Source organism: Acartia tonsa, chromosome 6 (assembly GCF_053477335.1).
Source record: "Acartia tonsa isolate MP-2025a chromosome 6, ASM5347733v1, whole genome shotgun sequence".
Taxonomy (NCBI): domain Eukaryota; kingdom Metazoa; phylum Arthropoda; class Copepoda; order Calanoida; family Acartiidae; genus Acartia; species Acartia tonsa.
Genome location: NC_137265.1, coordinates 5,697,715 through 5,725,544, shown reverse-complemented (window position 1 = coordinate 5,725,544; position 27,830 = coordinate 5,697,715). Strand labels below are relative to the sequence as shown.

The 27,830-nt window shown below is 31.9% G+C and overlaps 1 protein-coding gene across 1 annotated transcript; it reads right to left on the bottom strand.

Moving 5' to 3' along the window:
- Positions 1-2,762: 2,762 nt before the first annotated feature.
- On the bottom strand, positions 2,763-25,756 carry LOC145323237 (uncharacterized). The gene is made up of 22 exons (XM_080165678.1): positions 25,622-25,756; positions 24,884-24,937; positions 24,105-24,181; positions 23,363-23,431; positions 22,635-22,702; positions 21,952-22,021; positions 21,335-21,425; positions 20,661-20,734; positions 20,185-20,278; positions 19,505-19,580; positions 18,392-18,454; positions 15,978-16,073; positions 15,457-15,589; positions 14,677-14,748; positions 13,634-13,753; positions 13,127-13,193; positions 12,667-12,893; positions 11,397-11,465; positions 7,113-7,199; positions 6,728-6,838; positions 5,446-5,541; positions 2,763-3,249 (listed from the first exon to the last, which is right to left on the bottom strand). Exons 1-22 carry the CDS (start codon positions 25,638-25,640, stop codon positions 3,205-3,207), a joined length of 1,878 nt encoding a protein of 625 aa, XP_080021804.1. The 5' UTR covers positions 25,641-25,756; the 3' UTR covers positions 2,763-3,204.
- Between the last annotated feature and the right edge of the window lie 2,074 nt (positions 25,757-27,830).

The window sequence follows — 27,830 nt, the reverse complement described above, 5'->3', positions numbered from 1 at the left end:
CTTTGATTTTACTAATTAATTTATTTCTCAAGTGCCACAAACTAATCATAAATTTTTTTTTTTATAATCACTGTTTGTTAAAGTCAGTTTAGTCGACGTAAACATTGAAATTGCAAATTAACTATATTTTGAAATTGTGTAGAGGGGGTTGTAACCCCCCCCCCCCCCACCCCAAGACTAAAATTAAATTGAATTCCCCTCTGCACTGCAATAGCCCCTAAAGGGCTCTAGGGGGCGTAGCCGCCAGTTTAATACATTTAACAACAGTTTAAAGATATGCTTAAAATTAGGTTTTTTTTAAATTAGGTATTTTAAAATTAGGTATTTTTAAACTTAGGTATTTATAGTTAGGTATTTATAAAATTAGGCATTTTTAAAATTAGGTGTTTTGTCACATTAGGCATTTTTAAAATTAGGCATTTTTAAATTAGACATTTTTAAATTAGGTATTTATAAATTAGGTGTTTTGTCACATTAGACATTTATAAAATTAGGCATTTTTAAATTAGGTATTTTTAAATTAGGTGTTTTGTCCCCACTCCGTTATAATTAATAACCAATTTTATTCTAGGCATCGTATCACCATTCGATTTCAAAACTTGAAATTTTACAATATTTTTACAAAATAAAAAGCTAGGATGTCTTTAAAATATTATAGTTTCTCTTAATGATATTTCTAATAGGCATTCTGAATATCTGTAAAGCAATTATATCCTGTGTATATATGCTTTTTGTCCATACTTATCTTATTGATAACAGAAGAAAAAACAATAAAACACTTGACGCGTAATACATACAAGTAATAGGATTTAATAAGGATCCAAAAGGAAGCTAGTAAAAGTGGCGGCACAGATTATGTCGTCAAAAAAATCAACCAATGAGATGCCAATATAAATTTTACCATTGGTCAATTACAGTGTATACTGGCCTCTCATTGGTTATTTTTTTTGACGTCATAATCTATGCCGCCACTTTTACTAGCTTCTCCAAAAGTGAACAAACTTTTTGGGCCAGTCCGTCCGTATGTGAGTCTGTCCGGGACAGTTAGCTCTTTTAGCTAATTTAGACATGTTAGAATTGTCCTATCGATTTCAAACTTTGTATGTTGATTCCTATAACAATAAGGTACGACATAGAAAGCGTAGGAACTATATAATCATTATCAAAAGTCTGTACGTCCATACAAAACATGCGGATTTTTTACTTCTATGACAACAAATTTTTGTATGTTATAATTATCCTATTCATCTGACTTTTGGAATACTGCTTTCTATCATTAAGTAATAAAAATGAATGTATGTCCTTAAAAGTTTTGCAACAAATTTACTTACAGGCATATACTTATTCCTATTATTAAGTCCTAAAAATGAATGTATGTCCTTAAAAAGTTTTGTAACAAATTTACTTATAATTTTGTTCAGCCTTATGCATTAATATTCTGCTTTTCCAGTTCTGACACTCTCCAAGTGTTAATGATCGTTTGTCTTGTCCTACCGTTTTAGAGCTATAATTTTATAAATGGACTATTTGCTTCTCCCTTAGACTCTAGGGGAGGGCGAATGAGATCATAAAATCAGCCTAAAACCATCCCAAGATATTTATAAAGCTTCCCTGAAAAGAACAATAAGTTCGAATCTGCAGTTTCCGAGATCTTTTGCTTCAAATAAAAATCCTACTACATACTTTTTCGATTAGTCCTTCCAATCTAGGATATCTAGGTGTATCACTTGATTAGTACAAAAAGGTCTTCCCATTACAGATTTTAAATAATCGAGAACAAAAATAAATTGAAAATACATTTATTCAAATATAAAAATGAAAGCACAGTTAAAACATAATGATTAGAGAACATAAGTTTTTAGAACACATAATGTATGACATTTTTGCAATACTAGTTTCAATATAATATCTTTTTTTTAAAATAAGTTTTAAAAAACAGCTCACGGTAAAATGTTCCCGGTAACGAATATCTCCAAAAAATCTTTCAACTTTAAAGGCTCCAAACGGTGGAACGTTTATATTTTGCTCGCACAGAATTTTATTTTTAACCTACAAATAATCAAAAATAGTCATTAATAAAAAATCTAAGCATCTTTGGATCTTGGCTGTTCCAGATTAGTTTTAGGCCTTCTTAAGCCACTTAACACGGTGTGTGGGCATGACATGTACATTAAGCCCTTTGGCATCTAGCGGCCTCTAAAATTCATAGCTTTTTTTTGGGAAATAATCGTTACCTGGAACATTTTACCGTGAACTGCAGTAGATCCAATATTTAAAGCTAAGGAAATTTATTAAACATTTTTTTGGTCTGTCTAAAATAATGAAAATTAATTATTTGCTACAAATTACATCAAAAAAAATCTACTTGAGAAATTTTAAATATGAAATTTTCAGTTCTAATTTGAAAATGTAAATTTGTTTGTAAATTTAAATTATAAAATTAACAGAAGCATTAGAATGATTAAAAATATGTAAATTCATTATGAAAATTTTAATTTGCAAATTTATTAGCTGCTAAACAATTCTTTAAATTTTTTTCCCCATGTGAGATAAATAAAAATTTATATATCGTCTTTTGGACCAACCTTAACTATAGAAAATCTTCGCCCTTAAAAAGTATATAAAGTAAAGTGATGTTAAAGTGGTTGTGCAATGAAAGCCTATTTTTTTACTAAGTTTATAAAGCAATTAGTTTCAACACTAAAAAAGTTTAGAGTTTTCTTTTCATATGTATAATATTAATGTAAATTTTGAAAATATACTTAAGTTATAATTTTCGCTTTACATATAAGGGTTGAAGTCGTATAAAAGTAAATATAACTATAAATACACTTTAATAAAGATAGGTTTACCTACAATGTTTAATTCAAGATTATGTTTTGATTAAAAATATCAACTAAATTTATCTTTTTCTTACTATTATCTTACTATTTGTAATTATTACATAAGTAAGTATATATAGCAATTAGATATAATTTCAATACTGAAAAAGTTTGGAGATTTCTTTACATACATAATATTAAAGTAAATTAAAAAATTTTGACTTAAGTTATATAATTTTCGCTTTACATGTTAAGGTTCACATAAAAGTTACATATACATATCTAAGTTAGTGTTTAGGCACACCTTAAACAAGATAGGTTTACCCATAATGTTTAATTCCAGACTATGTTTTGATTTAAAAAATTATAAAAATTAATAATATCAACTAAATTTATCTTGTTCTTCTTCATCTTGGTCTCGCAAGAACTAAAAATAAATAATACTTTCTTTTTGAACGTTGATTGACCTTTGGACTTTATTATCTTTGTTAGAATTCCAGCGTCATAGTAAACTGTAATCCACTTCAAAACCTTACTGTAAGAGGTACAATATATATTTGAATTGAAGAATATTATAACAAACAAAAGTGGATTAATATACAAGCATTCATTATGCTAAAAAATGACTAATGTAATAGAATTTAGACAAGCCAAGCCCCTTTAGAAAATTCATTTAAAACCATTATTATAAAAGGTATATTAAATATTTGTACTAGCGGCCTCTAGGGGCACTTGTAAAGGGGAGAGTTGAATGTGATAACCCAATTTTTTATTTAGATTTTTTTTTTGGGGGGGGGGGGGATTTTCTTTAGGGGCGATTTCCCTTGGTAGGATGGAAGTACTCTGTATAGTTATAATTTTAAACCTTCCCAGGACCTGAAAGGAGAAGCTACTCTGAAAAGGATAACCATATCGGTACAAACAGACAGAAAAACATATATGATAGTAGTCTTTAATATCAACTCTAGTAAACTATAATTAATTTAAAACCCTTACTATAAAGGTATATTATATATTTGTATTGCAGAATGTTATATCAAACAAAAAAGGATTAATAGACAAGCATTCCTTGGTCATAATATCCACTTTAGTAAACTGTCATTAATTTAGAACCCTTACTATGAGAGGTATATTATATATTTGTTTTGATGAATGTTATGACAAACAAAAGAGGAGTAACAACATACTAGCATTCTTTACAGTCAAAATGGTTGTTATAATAGAAGTCATAATATCCACTTTAACAAACTTTAGTTCATTTAAAAACCTTACTATGAAAGGTATATTATATATTTGTTTTGCAGAATGTTATGACAAACAAAAGAGGAGTAACAACATACTAGCATTCTTTACAGTTAAAATGGTTGTTATATTAGAAGTCGTAATATCCACTTTAGTAAACTATAATCTATTTAAAACCCTGTACTATGAAAGGTATATTATATATTTGTATTGCAGAATGTTATAACAAACAAAAGAGGAGTAATAGACAAGCATTCCTTGGTCATAATATCCACTTTAGTAAACTGTCATTAATTTAGAACCCTTACTATGAGAGGTATATTATATATTTGTTTTGATGAATGTTATGACAAACAAAAGAGGAGTAACAACATACTAGCATTCTTTACAGTTAAAATGGTTGTTATATTAGAAGTCGTAATATCCACTTTAGTAAACTGCCATTAATTTAAAACCCTTACTATGAAAGGTTTATTATATATTTGTATTGCAGAATGTTTTAACAAACAAAAGAGGAGTAATAGACAAGCATTACCTAGCAAAGTGGGTAATTTCCTTTTCAAACTAACACACACTAGATTATTTACTTGTGATACAACAAATATTCACTCGTTTCATAGGAATTTTTCTTTTTTTTTAAATATAGTTCTCGTGTATTAGATAGGATAGAAAGAAGCAGCTTATTATAGTGCTTGATAAAAAATGATGTCATACAATACAAATAAATAATGATGGGCCAGTATAGATTGTAATTGACCAAAGGAAAAATGTATGAATACTGTCCAATCATTGAACATTTGTATTGTATGACGTCATTTTGTATTAAGCACTATAAGCTGCTTCTTTTTTAAAACTTTAATGTCATTACTTTCCTTTTAAAAACAGAGATTTATAGAGAAAATAGATGTTGAGAAAAAAGAAGCTAAGCCCTATAGATCACTTTTTGTGCTAATTATGTACATAACTTTAATAATTTATATAGTTATCTAGCTTTTGCTGCCAGGAAGGAATGGGAAAATGGGCTGTTTATAACACTATTCCCCATAGTTTTTATAACGATTTCTTATTCGTTTGCTTAACAACTTTGGGGACTTTTTGATTTTTTAGACACCTGCCATTTAATCCAGGGAGGGAGTGGACATTCAGCTGTTTATTACACTAGTTCCCAAAGTTTTATGAAAGCGTTTTCTTATTCATTGGTTTAACAACTTTTAGTGAAGTAATCTACAGAAGAGGGATTTTTTGTATCATCATTGGGGATATACATGAATTTATCGGTCGTTGTCTTTTCCATTTAAATCTCTATATTGCTGCACTATTAATGTAACTTTGCTAAAATGACCGCCCCAACCCTAATTTTTCAAATAAATATATTTTTTACCGCCAGAGATTGATTTTCCATTTGTGTGAGATTGTTCAAGGATAAGCTCAGAGCTTTAACATCTTTATTCCCACCAGTAACTTTGCACTCTAAACCCTGAAAATAAATAGGTTGCGTGATTTTCTAAAAATATATAACTGCAAATATTCCTTACTTTAATTTAAGCACGTGGATATGTTAACAGGGAAAAAATTTTCGTCAATTTATCTTGTTAATATGAACTTAATTTATTGACCAGTTCGTTTATCCAGTAGGAGGGGAGGAATGTACATAAAGAAAGGGTTGGTAAATATCCTTATTTTAGCCAGCTGCAAGTATTACTTTTTCAGATTACATGAAAATCTGGTGCAACATCCAAGTAATGATATTTAATGATTTGTTAAAACTAAACAATGAAAAACCGTGTATTGGATAATCATAAATATTTAAACAAACTGTGCTGGTCACTCTATGGTTTGCTATAAGATGCCAAGTATCTGTGCAAAGGAATAATTTCTAGGGTAGCTTTGTACTGGTTCTCTCCTAGCTGGCCCCGTATTTCTCTCAAAGGACAAATTTTTTAAAAAATAGCTGGTTTTAGAATATCGAGAGTTGGGTCGAGTTGTAAATGTCGGAAAGAAAGGGAAAAATGGGCTGTTTTTTACACATGTCCCCAAAGTTCTTAAAAACATTTTCTAATTTGTTGGCTTATACACTTTGGGGACTTTTAGTTGGCGGATTCATTCAGTTGAGTGTTCAAACGTTTCAACCAATAATATACAGAAGAGGAAATTGTGTATAATTATTGTACATCAATTAATCGGCCATTATCTTATCCCTAGATACATGTGCCTGAAATAAAAAAGTTTTATTTGATAGGTTTGGCCGTTTTTAGGATCCTAAGTAACAAAAATACTTCCTTTATTTCAATATAAAAATGTAAAAATTTTGTTGATTTTTGGAGTGCAATTAAATAGAAACCTTGAAAAGTAGCAAGTTCTTGTTTCAAAACTTTTATCAGAGATTAGGAATTGTTGACAGAAAAAAATTAACATTTTACTGGTTACCGATAGATTTATGTACATCCCTAATGATAACATACAATATTACTCCTTCTGTAGATTACAATTATTGGTTGAAACCTTTGGACGCTCATCTTAATAAACCAACTAATCAAAATAAAAAAGTCCCCAAAGTTGTTAAGCTAACAAGTAATAATCGTTATTATAAAACTTTGGGTACTAATATAATAAACAGCCCAATGTCCCGTCCCTCCCTAATTATGATTTTAAAGATTCCCTACCTCTACATTTTCCATGATACAATTAAACTGTTTCAATTTGTGCTCAAGTGTGCGCAATTTTTGTTTGACTTTGTCATGCTCCTCTGGGCTTATAAAATTCGCTACCTTCTTCTGAAATAAAGTGTATAAATAAGAAAATCAATTCGCACACAATTTAAACCGTCTTAAGTAATTGAAATCTTGGAGATACCCCATAATGATTAGAGTTTTTGATGGGGCATGTAGATACCTTTTTATAGACAACTTAGCCCGGTTTCTAACTCTATCCTAGACGATTAGGTATAAAAAAAAGCGGACCCGTCTAAAATCGGGACAAGACAGCTTTATGCTAAATTGGCTAGGATTTAGAATATATTTAGAATAGGTGTATTACAATTTATGATACCTGTTTTAATTTAGCTTCCTCTGACTCTGCAATGGATAGTTTTAATCTTGTTCGCAGCTTATGTATCAATTTACTGTATTTATGCATCTAAAACATTAATCCTATTATATGAAGTTTAACTAACCAATCAAATACAGAGCCCCTAAATGCTAGGGGCGAAGCCGCTAGTTTTAATATAAATATATGATTGGTATTTTCCGCTTTTGCAACGGCCAATCCAGGTTATTAAAATACCAAACCATGCATAAAATTAGAAGAATGTGTGTAATGATATTATTTTTGTATGCTTACGTCAAATTACGTATATATATAATTAGTGTATCTTTGACCATAACAAAGCGTTTGGCATTTAAATAAATATATAATATTTTTGTTGGACATTACATGAAATCAGAGAGAGAGGGGACAACTGTTTATTAAACTAGACCTCAAAGCTTTATAATTTAGTCTACCTATTTGTTTCTTTTATAACTTTGAGGATTTTATTGAATTTTGATTTATTGGTTCATTAAGTAGAGTGTTTAAACGTTTCAACCCCTAGTTTTATTCTACAGAAGAGGTTATTTTGTGTATCATCTTTGGGGATTTACAACAATTTATCGGCCATTGTCTTATCCCTTAGATCCTTGATATGAAATAGCACAGCTACCCTATAAATTTTTAAGACACCCACAAGATCTAAACCTAAACATCCGAGCACTTTATGGTTAGAACAAATATAAATTTGTAAGAGAATAGTAAATAACACAGGATAAAAGACAGACCTTTTTTGAATACTAACTAGTTAATATATATTGTTTCTATAGAATTACACCCAATAACAGCATAAAAGCTACAAGCCCCTGCGGAAAGGACGACCAAGCTTTTTTTATGGGGGAAGGGGGGTATAAAGGAGAGTTTTCAAAGATTTTTTTGAATCAGGTAATAGAATTAATGTCATACTTAAATTTTTTTAAGGAGTGGTTACCTACTCATTCGACCCCCCATCCCCCTCCCCTTGGACGTCCTTGCCTACGGATGCTAGTAATTGCGAGATCACTACCATTACATGTGGCTATCCGAACCTAAATTAGCATGAGCTTGATACAACAAACCCTTTGATTGTAAGACCTTTGGTTGAAAGTCCTATTACTTCAAGGAGATGTGTTGAACCTGTTTGGGTCCAAGGCATTTCCCCAACTCAAACTATATATGTCATGGCAAAAGGCATTTTTTATTGTATTTCGTTGCAACGCAGTGTAGGGCTGAGATTCGAACTTATTGAAGTAACTTAATATTTTGATAACATGGAGCAATTCTTTGTAGGAGGAATTCTATGTTGGCTATTACAAATATATACATCAAAAGACATAAGATAATGTTAGTATTCTAAATGCGAACCCACAATGGAACTATTTATAGTCAAAGTCATTGTTTATGTAACTTGTGGCTTTGCCCTTAGCCTCAATGAAATTTGATATATTTAAAACTAAAATTTGAAGCTTATTATAATGCCTATAAAAATAACGTTATACTAGCCTACCATTGGTTAATTCAAATGTGTACTGGCCTGACATTGGTAATCTAGTCAGTGTATTAGCCTATCATTAGTAATTTATATTGTATGACGTCATGTTTAGGGTACTAAAAATATCTTTTGGTTTCTTAAAGATGGTAAAATAATAATTGTTGTTGTCTGGATATTTGTAGACATTTTAATATATTAAATAACAAGGATGACAACATCCATAAAAGCGAAGCACAGAAACGGTAGGACAAACGGACATTACTACTTGTATAGTGTCAGAACTATATAATCAGAATATAAATGTATAAGAGTCGAAGCAAAATTGTAAGTACATTTGTTAAAAAAATGATTGATACAGAATAATGTTTATGGACTGGACATACTTGCATTTTTAGGACTTAATTATAGAGTTTCTTCGCTTATAATATTGTACTTTGTTGTCCCAGAAATCAGTATATAAAAAATCAGATCAATCGGAAAATTAGATCACATAAAAATTTGTTGTTAAAAAAGTAAAAAAAATCAACATTATGGTAATGATTATAGAGTTGCTACGCTTTCTAAATCGTACCTAACCACTACAAGAATCACCATGCAAAGTTTGAAATCGATAGGACAATTCTAACATGCTTAAATTAAGGAAAAAAGCTATCCGTTACGGACGGACGTACGGACGGACCGACCCTAATTATAGAAAAGCTTCGCTTTTAACCGACCCTAATTATAGAAAAGCTTCGCTTTTAAAAAATTGAGTTATCGAAATTTCACCTCAAGTGCTCCTAGAGCCTCTAATAATTTGGTTTTATATTATTATGTTTATTTCAGTTTACTATAATTCTGTCTTTGTTAGCTAAATTCATCTGTGATCTCATAATGTAAGAAACCATGTCTAATCAGAAGTAATGAGATTAGTAACCGACCAAAAAGGCAATGTTCTTTACCAACTAATAGAGGAATAAACAATTTTTCACAAGGGCTGTGTAAATTCCTATATAATATAGTAGTTGAATGTTTGTTCAAAAAGACATCAAAATCTGCTAATTTAAAAAAAATTGCTCAATATTGGTCATAGGCAGATTTTAGCCATTTTGCGAAGTTTCTTGTTCACATCCCCATTGAACATTTCAAAAAAAGACAACTAGAAATTACAAAACGGAAACATGTATCAGAAATATTGTATAAAATTTTGAACGTCTCTAGTACGACAAGGGGTACGCCGACTAACGTACTAGGAGGACAAACGCAGAAAAAAAGGTATAGCCAACAAGCGAAATAAATCTAAAATAATGTTTGGGAATATATGGAAAGGTCATCAATTTTAATATGTGTTTCACCCCCCAACGACAACTGAAAATAACGTATAGGTTTTGCGATTTTTTTTGGAAATAATTTCCGTGTGGGTAAAAGCAGGACAAACGTACGAGTGTGATAACTGACATAACCCCCCTTATGAACGCCCTTGCTCTGGCTAAGCGGTATAATGAAGATAATGGTAAGAGAACTTTTATATTGGCCAACAAAGATTATTTATTAATAGATACAAATAACAAGAAGTATTCTTTATACAAAGAAAAACATAATTCATCTAAACTTTCCGCTAGAGTCATTATTTAAAAGAAATGCATATATGCATAATATTTTGTCCAGTATGGCTTTGAAACCGATTAATATCCTCTAGATTAGAACGGGTTCTCAGCCATATTGAAGAATCATGTATAGCATAGTAGTACAAACAATTTCCCACTAATTTTAGAATAAAAATCATATAGTTATTACTAGATTTAATCTTAATATTTTTATTTTAAATATTCACGGAAAGCTGTCTATAATACGGTGTGATAAATAGGTATTTTAAGTTTGATGATCAAATAACTAAACACAATTATTTGAAAACTCATTTATATCCTTAAATAATTTTTAAAGTAAATGATATCTAATAACTACTCATTTTATTGCTCAATCTAATGATAAAAGTTTAAACTATGTGTATTGCCATATGGTATTTCTATTTAAGGAAAAAGGGAATTTAAGCTTTTTATATCACGAGCCTAACATTACAAAATTGTAACTTTGTTTGGGGCAGAATCAAAACTTGTTTGGTACCTCTTTTACATAATTATTTTACGGTTTTCTAAAACATTTGAGCATTTTTCCTAAGACGAAATGAAATAAGAAAATAATATATAATAATGTTAAAATCCCCTATTCTCTAAGTGAAAACAAAATAATACCACCTTCCAATATATCACAAATACATCATATAACTTAAATCTAATAACCCTACAAAAATGCAGTAAAAATATTAAATAGTAATGCTAGCGGCTACACGCCCCTGGAGGGACTCTTCAGGTGGTGGGAGGTGACACCCTCCTCCAAAATAGCTATAAACCTTCTTAGTACCTATGAGAAGTTACCAGAGAGAGAGAGGGGACAAATGGCTGTTTATTACACAGATCCCCAAAGTTTTAAAATAACTGTTTTGTTATTCGTGAGCTTAACAATTTTTTAGACTTTAGTGAATTTTGACTGGTTGGATCATTTAGTTTAGTGTTCAAACGTTTCAACCACTAATTTTAATCTATTGATGTGGTAATTTTAAGTATCATCATTGGGGATGAACATCAATTTATCGGCTTTTGTTTTATCACTTTAGATTCTTGAGAAGTTACACTGTAAAGGACTAGGTATCGGTTTAGCGGTTTTTTTTTTAATCTATTTTCCTGAATAAAGGTGAAATATAAAGAGTCAAAATAGAAGAAAGAAAAAAAAATGTAAACCTTTGCATTCAATTCCTTTTCATTTTTGGCACTTTCTACTGACAGGTCTCTGGCGGATTTCTCCAATTTCTACAGAAAAAGAAAATTTCAATTATATAAAGAAGGAACAGGTCAAGCTTTGTGATGTAAAAATAATAAGATTAAGTTTTTACAAATTCTTTCTTTTGGGGTTATTTTATTTTAGTTTAAATCAAAGCGAAAACTAAGAAGTAATCTTGAAGAAAGTTTTTAATTACAAAAAGCTGAACCTAGTAATAGTGTCTAACTTTTTATCTTTGTGACGTAACAAAAATCGAAGGATGAGAGGGGAGGTGGGAAAGGAAACCCCTAAAAAAGAGATGGATTTTTGTTACGTCTCAAAGATAAAAAGTTTGACACTATTACTAGGTTCAAAAATATCTATACATAAAAAAACCTAATTTTTGTATCTATGATATTAACAAAGCATTTGGTCAAGTAAACAATTTTTATTTTCAAATATTAAATACTAGCCTCTATATATGGGGAGTTGAATTCGATAACCCAATTTTTTTTAGTTTAGATTTAAAAAAAAATTATAAAAAATTTTAAGAGCGGGTTGACCACAACCCCCCCCCCCCGCTACCCCCCCCCCCCCCCTTTTAAATTTAGTTTTTAACAAATTTATCTTGGGAGGGTGAAGGTACCCTCAAGAAAGTATTTATAAACCTTCCCTGGACTGAAAAGCAACCATGTAAAGGAGAACCATACTGGTTCAGATGTAAGCAAGATCCTCTGGTACAGACAGACAACATCTTGTTACTTTAATATAAAGGGTGAGCAAAAAAAAATGCGTAGATTTTTAAAATTCAAATTGCGCGGCTTGTGTTAATAGTAGAAAAATGTTACGCATATCATTAGAACCGATAAGAAGTCTTTTTTTTGGAAATATAAGAACGATTCCTCTGCTACGTATAGTTAAGGAGCTAAGTGTTAAAATGTCCCAACTGACTTAAAACTTGACTTGCGAGTATATTAGTAAATATTAGACAATAATTCTTGCAAAAAGACGTGCGTACATTTTTAAAATTCAAATTGCGCGGCTTGTGTTAATGGTAGAAAAATGTTACGCATACCGTTAGAACCGCTATGAACTGTATTTTTTGAAAATATAAGAACGGTTCCTGTGCTACAAATAATCTAGGAGCTAGGTGGTAAAATGTCCCTTTGAGAATGTATATTAGAGAGCTTTGCAAATGAATAAGACTTTGATGACTTACTAATCGCTTCTTTTTCTCAAAAACTAATTTACCTGACATATTTCATGAAAGTCGTCTTCCTTTGCTCTGCTCATGGCAAGAATATCATCTCTTTCCGCCAATATATTTCTAATATCACGTGTAACTATCACATTTTCTTCTTTCAATGCCGCGTTTTCGCGCGCTAATTTTCGGATGTCGTCCTCCATGGCTTGCAGAACTTGGTCTCTGTTTGTTTTCATGTGGTGGATTTCTGTTTCTAGCTTTTGCATTTTGTACTCTGCATATTAGTAAATACGTCATAAATCTAATTATTAATCTAATCATTAAATAGATTAGAAATAAGGTCTTTTGTTCCATTAGGTCTTTTATCCCTTTATATTTTTTTTGTTTTAAGTATCTATTTTTAGGATCTTTAAAGGGACTTGATTTTAACTTAATATAAAATGTTAAGATTTAAATGATTATTATTACGAAATTTAAAAGAAATATATTTGTGTTTATGATTATTACCTGAGGTTTTCAATTTTGTACTAAGCTCTCCAATCTTAGTCTCATAATCTACAATCCTGTTTTCATCCTAAGTAAAAATAAAAGTGTTATTTAGAAAAAAAATTAAAAGATTATGAAATTTGATTATAAAGCAGATATGGTCAATAAATCACTAAAAAAGATAGATTTTACAGAAATTAACTTTTAAAATCTAATGATTATTGCAGTTAATCTTTGAATTGGACTAGAAAATAGTCAAGAATGGATGGACGGATAATTAAAGAAAATGAATAGATGGGGCACGAGCTATATGTAACACCACCCACAGGGTAGGGGCCGCCTTGTGCCGACTTTCAATTGTGTCTTTGAATATCGTCGAAAATATTACCGCCAAGTCGCAAAAAAATAAAATGAAGCAATTAACTGGCAGACAAAAAAGGTTCCCACCACTGAGGCCAGATAGTTGTCTGGGTTTATACATCTATACTTTTACATTTATTGATTTCTGAGTTTCCAAGATAATTTTACCTCTTCTCTTTCTTTATTTGAAGCTTCTCTAAGACCATCCTTTTCTTTCTTATAGTTGATATGAATTGAATCAAATCTTTCTTTTAAATTACAATATCTTTCTCTCATGTCTTGTAATTCCTAAAAAATAAAAAAATAAAAATAAACAAGGATGACAACATCCATAAAAGCAAAGCCATGAAATGGTAGGACAAAAGAATATTAACACTTGTAGAGTGTCAGAACTAAATAAGCAGAATACAAATCGGAAAGCTGTAAAAAAATTAAGTAAAATTGTTGCAAAACTTCTAAAATAAATAATACTTGCATTTATAGAAAATCTTATAAAAAGACAATTATATACTCAATTTGCTAAACAAAGCAGACCAACAATATTTTTTTTTTAAATTGAATACTTCAATTAAATCTTTAAAAATGATTACGGCATAAAGATTTTTAAACAGACTCTTTAATAAAATTCAATTCTTTAAGTAAAATACTTTTCTTGTGTTTCATCTTTAGTATATAACTAACGGCTTCGCCATTAGATGCCATCAGATGCGCTTAGGGGGGGGGGGGGGAAGAGCGGCAATTTTTATTTCGGTGTGGAGATACCCTCCCCTAAAATAGATAAAAACCTCCCTGGACCTATAAGAAGAACTGTAAAGGAAAACCCTATTGGTTGAGTGGTTACCGATACAAAAATAAAGCTTACTGCTTTATATAGTAGGATTGCAGATGTTTTAGTGCAGCCATTTGAGAGATCTTAATGAACAGAGAGCTAACAAACAACATACATCTAGCTACTTGTAAGCATGGACGGAGGGTAGATTGGGCTGCTGTTTATTACACTAGTACCTAAAGGTAATCTCATTCGCTGGCTAAACAACTTTAGGGACGTTTCTTGAATTTTGATTGGGTGATTTATCAAGTTAGGTATTCAAACGTTTCAATCTCTAAGTATAATCTACAGATGGGGTAATTATGTATATCATTATAAGGGTATGTACATCGATTCATTGGCCATTGCCTTATCCCTTTAGATCCCAGACTTGTAAGTCTACCTTATATATATTGTCCCTTTCTCTTCTAATTGCTGAAATTTGTTTTGCATTCTCAATCTCCATTTCTGATACCTACAAAAATAACTATTTCATTTGGCAGGCATCGACCCGACCGTATTCCTATTTTTGTTAATCATAAGAATATTAGACATTTTATAAACGCACAAAAGTTAGCCTACACCAAAGTGCATTAAACTCGAAAAAAGGGAAGCTTAAACGTCCTAGCTATATTTTTACGTCACAAGTGAAGGGAAAGAAAAGGGAAGGGTGAAAGAAACCCCCTAGAAAAGAGATGGGGTTTTCTCTTCACTTGTGACGTAAAAAAACCAGCCCCGTCAAATCAATTTGAAATTCGCCCCCATTTTTTGCACCAATACTTACAGCATCCTATAATTAGGTCAGAAGGACGTCTGTCAGAATATCACTCAGTAAAAGTAATTTTTAAAAAAATCCATACGTTTTAATGTGAAATAGACATTTGTAGTTTACTTTTCTTTGACAGATTGCTGATGCTGCGCTACTTTTGGACAGAACTTACCATACAGAAAGAGAGGGACAATGGGATGTCCCCAAAGTTTTACAATAATGTTTTTCATTCCTTGGTTTTACAACTTTGGAGACTTTAGAGAATTTTGATTGGTTGGCTATTTAAGTTTAGTGTTAAAAGCATTTCAACCAAGAATTTTAATCTACAGAAGGGGTAATTTTGTGTATTGTCATTGGAAATGTACATCAATTTATCAGCCATTGTCTTATCCCTTTAAATCCCTGTATATGAACCTTAATTTTGGCTAATCTATCAGATTCTTCAACATTCTTGCTAGCATGGGCAATCTCTTTTGTCAACTTTTTTACTTCAATCTGCAAATTTTGAACTTTTTCTTCATATTTCTCTAATTCCTTCTGTAAATTTCTAAAAATAAATACAAACTTGTTAGTATTACTATAAGATGGTTTGTCGGTTTATCCCAAATTACCTGTTCGATTTAAAATACATTGAAAATAAGGAAGGATGCGTTAGTTTTTCTGTATCATTTGTTAGGTTAGGTTAGGTTACACTATGTACAGGGTAGCCCCTCATTTTTCAATTTACTAAAAAAAGGGGGAGGGGGTTCTATTTACGCTAAGCACTTTACAAGGGGAGCTCAGAGAATTTCTTAAAGCTTGGTTTTATGTGATGTATTAAAATATTTAGCTAAAATTCAATTGGTCACCTAAAAAATGTTTTTTACTAATTCTGGCAAATGTCAAATTGTCTTCAGATACAAAATCCCTCCCTGAAAATCATAGATATTTTTCACCTAATTTGAACGTTGCCAGCGTCCCTTTCCGCCTGAAGTTGAACTATCCGAGTTTTTAATCTTCCCTCCTCCATGCTAAATGTCGACTCCGTATAGCTGAAATTATTATACAATATTTTAGGGGATTTACAGAAAGATAAACAATTTAGCGGTCAGTTGAATTTGAGTTACCGATTGTGTACACAGTTTCCTCGGTGTTTCTTCATCCTATCTCAATATTTACTAATAGCTAAAAAAAAAGCTTCAAACTTCCAAAAAAAATCAACATTTAAATCGTTTATACACTCAAATTTGATTTTTTTTGGAAGTTTGAAGTTTTTTAGCTAGTAGTAAATATTGAGATAAGATGAGGAAACACCGAGGAAACTGTGTACACAATCGGTAACCCAAATTCAACTGACCAATTTAGCATAATAGAAAAGGTTTGTAGGTAATTTCTATCGATTCAAAAAAAACAAATAGATCAAAAAAGTGAATAAATAAAAGTAATAAACAATATTTTAATCTTAAATTAACGACTGTGGCAATAGCATAAAGAAACAATCTTGAGAAAGATACGGAAAGCATAAAAATAGCATTTAACCATCTAAAAACTTAAATTTAAAAATACAATAGCCTATAACCCTTCCAAAGACCGATGTAAAGCTTACTAAAATGTAGAACTCAATCAGAGGTGGATTCTTTAAAAAAAATTGCCCCACTAATCGCTTAGTGGGGCAAAATTGTTTTCGTGTTTCGTGTTTTTTAATGTGATTTTGGTGGATTTTTTCACGAATTTTTTTTTAAAGAATCCACCTCAGTTCTGTACAACTGACAAAAACTATAATCCTGTTTTATAGAGTATTAATGTTCTTTTGTCAGTAGCTTACGTTTTCAGTAACTATGGAAGTTGAAACAGATTGAGTTCTCCATTTTAGTGATCTCAACAAAAGTCCTGGGTTGGTATTTAGCTAACCAATTTTATGGTTTTATGCCATTTTCTACCTCCTTTGAATGCAGAGCCCCTAGATATTAGAGGCGCAGCAACTACTAAATTATATCATAATGTGACTATCTCCCCTACCGAAATTAAATCCCCTAGAGGCTTGGGGCAAAGTAGAAGATAATAAAAAGGTGGAAATAAGAGAATGCGTGTTGATGGCAAAGTTTTAACCAAATTCTCCCCCATTTTCCTATCTTACAATGGTTAAAGTTTTGTTTTTAAAAAGTTTATCCAGAGTATCTTCACATCCATGTACTAGATTTCTAGTAGGAAGGGCCAATTATTTAATTTTTAGAAATTTTTCAAAGAAAGGATCCTTTACTTTATAAAATGCTAGCGGCTTCGCCCCTAGCCTCTAGAGGCTTTGCCCCAAGAGGTTTATCAAACTAATTTTTCGTATTTAAAAGAAAAATTAAATTTTTTTGGGGGGTGGGGGGTTAGTCGACTCTACTATTTTAGTTTTTAAAAAATTCCTTTTCTGGGGGGTTGGGGGTGTCCCCCCTCCCCAAGGATAGAAAATAGTGTATCGGGACCTATGAGAAGCTACCATGTAAAGAAAAACCCGATCGGTTCAGCGGTTAGCAAGATCCTTCGCTACAAACAGACAGACATCGTCCTACTTTGTATTATAGATATACTATATTTCTATTAGGATTAGACATCTTAAATTGAGGTATTTAGGCTATTTCAACCTACCCAGCACCTTCAATTTAAGCTCTGTAAAGTAAAGAAGTTCTGGGTTCGATTAATTTATTATGGGAGGGTCGAAGTCGTCCCTCTAAAACTAATACATATAAAATAATCACAAAACCTATGATAAGCTTTTAAATTTATGATAAAAAGATGTTTTTTTTTCTATTACTTGATAATCTAAGTTGATCGTGTTTCTTCTCTGTTCCACATTGTATTATATAATATTAATCCACTATTATGCCATAAAAATAGACATAGTATATCTAGATAGTCTAACTGACCCCATTTTTCGTCAAAATTAAAAAGGAATTTTTGCAGACAGATCTGTTGTTTGCATTTTTTTTATTATATACTAGATACGGTCGACGAAATTTGAGACGAATTTATTCTTAGACAGCTAACTTTTAAAAAAGAATTCCAAAACTAACTTAATAAAGGTATATTTTGTCTTTTGCTTTACATTATACTAGGAAAGAATTTTTTACACGAATTAATTTACCCATCAAAAGCTTAATCCTAAAATATGCGACAATTCATAGCTGACTCATAATACGAACGAAATAAAAAAATGAGGACCTTACGTAACAAAATGTGTACACAATTTAATCCAATGATGTATCTTGTATGTTCCTTTAGTATTCTCCTATTGTGGAATCAGACAGTATATCTCTTGAGTAACTCTCTTGTCATATATATAGGTTAAAACATGCTCTATGTTATGTAATTTTATTCCCCCTACCTAAGTTTTGAAGTAAGTTGGTTCATCTTTGTTAAATTTTCCTCTTGGTTTTCTGTTAAACTTCTACAAATAAAAAAAGTATTAGATTTTTTACAAGTAAAGTATTTTTATTATTAGCTACGTTACTGAAAATAATTGGGAACATGGAAAGAAAACGAAGCAGTGGGTTTTGTCGTATTTTCACAATAACAACAAAAAACAGTAACAAGCCCTTTTCACTCCACAGGGGGAGCATAGGCCGCTGACAATTTTTCAGTGTTTCTGTAACAATGAGGCTTTTTTATGGATATGGGATAAGGTTGTCAGCCCTAAGCCCTATGATTGCGGTGTAAAGCGTCCATTTGCCAATCAGACAACCAACCCTTTGATTGCACGACCTTTGTCTGAGAAGTCCTAACTGTGCATGGTAGTGAGTTGCGCCTGTTTTGGGCCAAGGAATTCCTCCTACTCTAACTATTTATGTTGCGCACCTAACATAGCAGCAGTAGGAATCATTTTTAACGTCTTTAGTTATGACGCGGTGTCGGACCGAGATTCGAACCTATCACCTACCCGACGACGAGCGGATGCGCTACGTGTTGAGCCATAGTCGCGCAGTAGCTTTTGATTATTTTAGGTTAGGTAAATGTTAATGAATGCCCCGCAGGGTTAGTAAAGTGGTCCCGCAGGGTTAGAGCCCTCCACAGGGGCAATAAATAAAAGAATAGCTACTGTGAAAATACGACGAAACCCGCTACTTCGTTTTCTTTCCATGATCCAATGATTTTAAGTAAAGTGAAACTTTTAAGCAATTAAAGTTCGGATTATCATGCGAATAAAATACTCAAAATGCACAGTTAAATTCTTTACTTTACTTAACATTTGAAAAAGATAATCTATTCGTTTAAAAACTGGTTTCAGAATAATCATAAGTGCATTTTGAGAATCTTAGTCGCTTTATAATCAAACTTCCCTTTTCCTTTCCATTCTTGAAAGTTTCACTTTATTTATAATTAATTTAAAGTTATTCTATAACTAAGGTAAAACTGTATTACAATTTGCTTTTCTTTTTTAAACAATTAAAACATATGGAAATATACCTATAGGATTTTTTAGAATATTGGTTTAATTTACCTGTTAGATTCTTTAAGTTTATCAATCTTTTTATTAAGGTTTTCAATCTCTTTCTGTAATGGTAAGGGCTCTTTTCCTGAGATAGTAAAAATAAATTCATTTTTAATACCGATTTTTTTGTTTTTCCCATTTTAACATTTTAAACCTTATCTTTTAACTAGCAGCTACAACCTAGAGGCCTCTAGGTGTACATGAGGTAACAGGGGTGGGCTGTAAGTCGACCCTCTACTTTGCATTTTAGTTTTAAAAGGAAAAGGAAAACACACATATGAACATCCAGTTACTTTTATTTAAGATTTATGTTGTGTGAATAATAAACTTTTTGTAGAACATGAATGTATGACCATGTCTGAATGTTATGAAAGATCTTTGATGATATGGCCTAAAGGCAGTTTTGTGCTATTCCTTAAGTGCCTAGCGAGCTCGAAACTCCCAACCCCTTTATATTTTAAGATTAATTTCAAAATGAGGGAGGTAGTTTTTCTTTCAACCTGTCTGTGATGGGTTGCCTATACCTGCAGGGCTACCCTGTACCCAATAGAACCTAATATAACCTAGATTAAAGAAAAAAAATCAAACACACAAAAAACTAACCCCCTCCCTTGTTTCAAAATAAAAAAAAGGGGGAGTGTACAGGCAGACATCATATAACTTTTATCGAAAATTATTAGACAACTTACTTAAATTTAAATTTTCTTTGTTAAGAGATTCAATTTTAGATTCTAACTGGAAGACGACTTCTTTCATTGTGTTATCCACCTCAGACATTCCAACCTAGAATAGTTATTTATTGCATGGTACCATTTATAGCTTTCTGCGGATATTAGAATAAAAAATAATTAGATTAAAACCAGATTTGTTAGACCCGAGTGGCTGAAGGTCCGGTATAACAAAACTTGTTTAATTTCATGATTTTTCATTTTTTTAATATTTGAGGAAAATTGTCTGTAATACATGGCTTTTCAGTATAACAAAGAACTGGTTCTAATCCAGCGGATAGTTCGAAGCCATACTGGAAAAATGTTATCAATTCTAAATATCTTTTTATCTATTTTAATATCTTCCTATCGATCTATCTTCTATTTTATTTAAACTTTAACTCAATTGGTTCAATGGTTATATAGTGTTTAACAGGAAAATGTATCTATCTATCTACCTGAAATTTATGTCTGAGTTGATTATTTTCTTGCCTAACATTTTGTAATTCCAATTGACAGGTCTCTAGTTCCTCTTAATATTGTATATTGGGTTAAGTCAATTTAGAACATTTATTGCTGGCAAAATTACTCTACAGCTAGCCCTTGTCAGTTTAAAGGTATATTTGGCTATTTATTACACTAGTCCCCAAAGTTTTATAATAACGTTTTCTTATTCATTGGCTTAACAACTTTGGGGACTTTTATTGAATTTTCGTTGGTTAGTTCATTAAGTTGAGAGTTCATACATTTCAACCACTGTTTGTAATCTAAAGAAGGGGTAATTTTGTGTATCATCAATGTGGATGTACATCAATTTATCGGACTTTGTCTTAACCCCTTAGATCCCTGAATTGGCCAATAGGTAAAACTAACATTGCTTAAATCGATATTTTATTACTTGGATGTTGCCACAGATTTTCATGTACTCGGATAAAAACAAATACTTGCAGATAGCCCCATCCACCCCCTTTATCCATCATACTGGATGAATTAACTGACCAATAAATGAGGTCCATATTAGAAAGCTAAGTTGACAACAAATTTTCCCCTGTAATAGTATCCACGTATATCTTATTCCATTAATGCTGAATATGTTTATTTGTTATATAAATAATAATAAGGCATGATTTACCTATGGAAGCTGTATATTTTTGTTTCCAAGTGTCCTCGACTTGAGTTTGGATTCTTTCCACCCATTCCACTCGTGTCTTCCCATAAGGACCCTTAACAATTGGTTATGCTTAATTGACAAGCAGGTGTCCACCCACTATGACCCTCAAAACCCCACTGATACACCGTCATGCTAAAAGAAGGACTAATAGTTTGGAAATTGGAGGAAATCAAATAAAGAAGACGACATGTCTAAAACACATAAATTGAAGGCGACATTTGATTTCCTCCAATTTCCAAACTATTAGTCCTTCTTTTAGCATAACAACACCCGTCTCGATATTGGAATAAGATAGGTATCAATATTTTTGTGAGTGTTTTGCGCAACCCCCCCCCCCCCCCTTTGGTAAAATCCTTTGCACGTCACTGCTGACAAGCTTTGCCTTAATTACAAAAAAGAATATGTCAAACTTTTTTCAATGATTCTTTTCGAGCATTACAGACACACCAATGTGATCAAGTATACCTACGTAGGTTATACAGTAGATTTTCATTTGTATAAAATCAAGTTCCCCTAAACGTGGCTGACGAATGGACAGACAGAAATATTAAATTACAGAGAAGTTTTTTTTTCAAAACCTGGGCAAGAATTTGTTGTATTTTAGATCTGAGTTCTTCATTCTCTCTGATGGCTTTTTCAGATACTTCACTAAACAAGAACAATCATGTCTACTTGTAGCGCAGCAAAAACGAGTAATATTTTAGATTATTTGGGTGCTGTGTAGATAGATGTATATATATCAATAGAAGAGTATTTAATTTAAGAATTTATCTGTTTATTTTCTGGTTGACATATAGAACTCAAAATTTGGATTAACATTTTTTATTATAGCGGGTTTTTTTTTTTGGGGGGGGGGTGGCTAATATTTGGTCAAATCATGTTTTTATTCAAAGGACTAGTGGTTGCACTCCTAGCATCTAGTTCCCTATATTCGAAGGGTAAATTTATGGGCAATAAAACAGCCTACCCCTTCCCCCTCCCCAAGACTTAAATCTATAAATAAAACAGCTTAAAGCTATCCCGAAACCAATGGTAAGCTTCCCTTAAAGGGAGAACTTAATCGGTTGAGTAATTGTTAAAATCTTATGATACAGACGAAAAACCTTACTACTTTATACAATAGGTTTGTGTAACTTACGTTTAATTACATTTCAATGGTCGGTGATTAAAGTTTTATTTACGATATAGTGAAAGTGTTAGGGAAACAAAGGTCTAGTAAATAGAACATGATTTGCGTGCTAAAATTAGAAAAAAAATTAACCTTAGTTGTTCTTTTAATTGTTGATTAGCTGCTTCAGATTCGCTTAACGCTGCTTCCAAATGTTTTGTCTAGAGAATAGATTTACTATTTTAGATGTTTAATTAGACAAAATAAATCATCAAACTTAAAGAGGATTTCATATTAGACTACTTTTTTACATTTATTTAATCCCATTATGTTAGCGAACAAATTTTCAGTCGGTAAAATATCATTGGTACACTTAAAAACCATTAATGTGGTCGGACTGTTCCACCATTTTGTTCCTATTGGTCCTATTATTGGATTAATCAATTAGAATTTACATATTGATTTTCTAAGTATTTCAATTAGTATTTAAATTTAAGATTTTAGAAAAGTCGAAGCTTTTTTCATTAAATCTAAATTTTCATAAACTGTCACTTTTTAGCAGGGAGGGATAAGACAATGTACAGTAAATAGATGTTTACCGCAAATTATGAATTGGTAAGCAAGTTTAGACAGTGCTGATATGTTTGACCTAATTCCAATTTTTTAAGGAAACGAAGAAGAGAACGTGTATATAAAATTAGGAAGCAAGTACAATTCATAGTTCAATATCCCCTCCTCCCCTGCCTCCTCATAAGAATATTTTTTTTTTGTAATTAACATTGAAAATATGTATATCACAATAGTGATCTATAAGGAAGTTATTTAAACAGATTTTTAAATTATCTTGAAAAGAACCATCCCTCCCTGTTACAATACTCTACCTGATGAATTAATTTAGTATGTTCTAACTTCAGCCGGGAATAATTTATACGATGGGTCTCGGCTCGATCCTTAAAATACAAAAAAACAGATTAATTCTCGCTATTGCGCGAAATATGTAACTGGACAACGTGTCTCAAAAAATCAGATATGTGATGTCAAAAAAATGAGGGAATATCCATCTCTTTCAAGAGGTTTTCTTTCCCACTTCTCCTCTCATCTTTCTAATTTGTATGATTTCATGCTAATTGAAGTTCGAACCTTAAAGTAATTTATGAAATATGAATGTAAAGGAGAAGGTTGTTTTAAATATGTTTTTTTGGTTTGTCTTTCAAGAACATTAGGAGAAAATAGTCCATTTCATTTTAAGATGTAATTATATGTCCAAATGGAAAAATGTTACCTTTTAAAAATCAAGCATTGTGGTTTTTACTTAAAATGTAAAAAAAATCTACACAGAGCAATGTAAATATGGAACAGTATTATTTCTTCGTATTATAGACAGTATTCCGCGGTTATTAACATGAAATATTATAAAATTAAAACCCGAGGAATCAAAGGCTCGGGTGTTAATTTTTATCATTGTTATCTTTATATTCGTGGAAAATTGGCTGTAATACGATGCTGTACATGCTTTTTCAGTATGACTGAGAACCGGTTCTAATCCAGCAGATATTATTAGGTCTCGAAGCCATACAACAAAATATATTACGAAACTTTTCCTAACAATAAATGAATACAAACCTGAACATCTCCTAAAAGATCTTGTAGCTCTCTGTCTCTCTCTAGAAGATTTAGAACTCCTGTCAGCTCTGCTCCACCTGCATAATATTTATTTATCGCATTGTATTATACACAGCTTTCCGCGGACATACATATAAATGTATAATTATAAGATTAAACCCAGTTTTGTTAGCACCGATATGCCCTAGGCACGTGGGCTAACAAAACTGGTTTTAATATTAAGATTGTAATTTTAATATTCGTAGAAAATTGGATATAATACGGTACGATACATGATTTTTCAGTATCGCGAAGAACTGGTTCTAATCCAACGGATATTAATCGGATTCGAAGTCCTACTAGAAACAATGTACTTGTTAATTAACACAAATCTACATATTTATCTGACTAATTCTATCTTATATCTATCTATCAACCTGTCTACCTATCTGTCTGTCTACATATATGCCTATTATATTTTTTCTAATGTCTATCTATTAATATTCAATCATATTTTTATAATTTTACTAGATTTCTATATGTTTGTCTTTCTGTCTATCGATTAGAGTAGAACAATAGAAGGGAAAGGGGTTTAATAACCGTATGTCCCCATCCTGAGGACCCTGTGCCCACTTTCAATGGAGTTTTTGAATATCAGCTAATAATGGCGGCAATAACAACACAGCCATTTCGTTACAAAAGAGTAAGAAGCAATTTAGTAGCAGACGATAAGGTCCCCAACATAAGAGCTACACATCTATACTTATAGATTTATTGTCTATCCCTCTGTCAGCTCTCACCGAGTCTTGGAGGAAGATTAAAGTCCATGCCATCCAGATCATCTGATAGTGAACCTGAAACGATTATTTATGATAAACAAAATTACCCCTTCTGTAGATTACAATAATGTAGTGGTTAAAACGTTTGGGCACTCAACAAAACGAACCAAACAATCAAAGTTAAGCCAATTAATAAGAATTACATTATCATAAGACTTTGGGGACTAGTGTAATAAACAGCCCAATGTTCACTCCCTAATTTATAAACTACATTAAAACAAGCTTGACAACATCCATAAAAGCTAAGCTCAACAAAGCAGTTGGTCAGACATACGAACATTAACAAATATAGAGTAGCGACGAATTAAATTTTCCACTTTGTTGTCGTGATAATCTATCCCAAATTACATACTTATGGACATACTAACATTTTTAATCTTGATTATAGAGATGCTTTGCTTACTTCTTAATTTTTCTAGTAATCAATATTTCAACATATAAAAATGTTTTTAAAAAAGCTAAAATAGCACCATGCTGAAAATTGACATTAGCACTTTTTGTTAAAGTTGTTATGCTTGTAAAATTATACCTAACTGTTACAGTAATCTTCATGCAATATTTGAAATCTATACGACAATTCTAACATGCGTTAACGATAAGAGATACGTACGGACGGAACCTAACTATAATAAAGCTTCTCTTACAAAAATTTATAAATATTAAATAGCAATACATGAAATAAATAAGAAAATGGCTTACCATTATTTGTTCTGTACATAATTTAACATTTTTCACAAAAATAAAATTAAAACATCATTGTTTCACTAAAATTTCATATTTGTTATGATCTAAAATAAACACAGTGCACGTAATTATCGATAAAACCAAAATGTAATGTTTTGTGTAAGGAATGAGAAAGCCATTGTGTATGTCTGTGTGTGTGTGTGTAGGTGTGTGTAAGTATTCCTGTGTGTGTGTGTGTGTGTGTGTGTAAGTATTCCTGTGTATGTTTGTGTGAGTGTGTGTGTGTAAGAATGTATGGTTTTGTTTTATAGTAAAAAGGAAAGCAGCTATTATAAATAGTGTAGCTATACTCTAATGTCCGTCTGTTCGTACGTCCCTCCGTGCTTAAAAGTATTTGAAAAGTCCCCATTACCCTGAAACACTACTCTCGAGAAACAAAAACCTCTCAGTAATGGATATATTAATACTTGGATCTTACACCAGATTTTAATGTACTCTAATAAAGTGAAACAATTTCCCCCTTCCACCCTCTTTACGCCATTCCCACCCCTCCCAGTGCAGTGGATGAACGAACTGACCAATAAATGAGTTCCATGTTGGCAAGCTAAATTGACAATTTTTCCCTGTCTGTCCGTAAGAGTATTTTAGAACTTAATGAGCATTAATTGTCATCAATAATTTTGATTTTAACTCTCTTCTCTCGCGCTCTCTCTCTCTCTCTCTCTCTCTCTCTCTCTCTCTCTATCTATCTATCTATCTATCTATCTCTATCTATCTCTCTCTCTATCTATCTCTATCTATCTATCTATCATCTATCTATCTATCTATCTATCTATATATCTCTCTATCTACCTCTCTCTCTCTCTCTTTCTTTCATGTATTTAAGCAGTTTTCAACAAATTTACTAGCATTTTTCTTACGACTTTTATAAATTTATATTCTGATTATTCAGTTCTAAAAGTGTTAATGTTCGTTTGTCCAGGGGCGTCCAAGCTTTTTATTTTGGGGGGGGTAAAATTTTTTTAAGGGGGGGGTAATTTGGTTTTGGGGGGGGTAAAATGGCGCGCGAAGCGCGCCGCAAATTTTTTTTACCCCCCCCAAAATTTTTACCCCGGGGGTAAAATTTGCTTGGGGGGGGTAATTACCCCCCCTGAAATCTGTTGGCAGGGGTAAAATTTCTTTACCCCCCCCAAAATTTACCCCCGGGGTAAAATTTTTGGGGGGGGTAATTTAAATTTTATAAAAAATTCAGTATTAAAAATGCGCGCGAAGCGCGCAAAAATTTTTTTTGTTAGAGATTTTCTATTTTGGGGAGAGTATTTACCCCCCCAAAATGGTTTGGGGGGGGTAAATACCCCCCCCAAAATCGTTGGGGGTGCCTACGGCACCCCCAAGGTAGGGGTAATTTTTTTTTGGGGGGGGTATTGTTCACAAAATTTTGGGGGTGCCTACGGCACCCCCAAAATCGTTTGGGGGTGCCAAATGGCCCATTACCCCCCCCCTTGGACGCCTATGCGTTTGTCCTAGCGTTTCAGAGCTTTGCTTTTATGGATCCTTGTTTTTATAAAATGATTTACTATTTTACTCACTTATATTAAACTTAATATACATTTTATTCCAATATAATGCTACGCTTTTTGGTGTGTCCGTCTGTACCGATCAGAATCCCGCTAACTGCCCATCCGATATGGTTCTTCTTTACAATGTAGCTTCTCATAGGTCCAAGGAAGGTTTATAACTATTAAGGGGGAGGTTATCGCTTTAAGAGAAATCGGCCCCTTAACCCTACTTTTTAAAACTAAAATAGAAAATGAACGTAGGTCGACAGCCCTCAACATCCACCCTCTCCCCTCCAACCTCATATGCACCTTAAGGCCTCTAGGATAGTAGCCGATAGGGTCATAAGAAAATTTTCCCTTAAAAATTTCGTCTTTCAAAGCCGACATTTTAATAATTCAATTTAGTGCTGCTATCTATTAAGGAAATAAGAGAAATATTTTTGTTTTGTTTGTGATGGATGTAGAATATACGTGGATATTAGGACAGGAGAAAAATTGTCGTCAAATTAGGTTGCAATTTCCCCTTGCTTTTGTTAGTAGGGACGTTTATCCAGTAGGAGGGCAAAGGAGGAAGTTGGGGGAGATCGTTATTTTAGCCCGCTACAGGGTTCACTCTATTGTAGAACAAAAAAAATCTGGTGTAAAATCTAAGTAATGATATATTC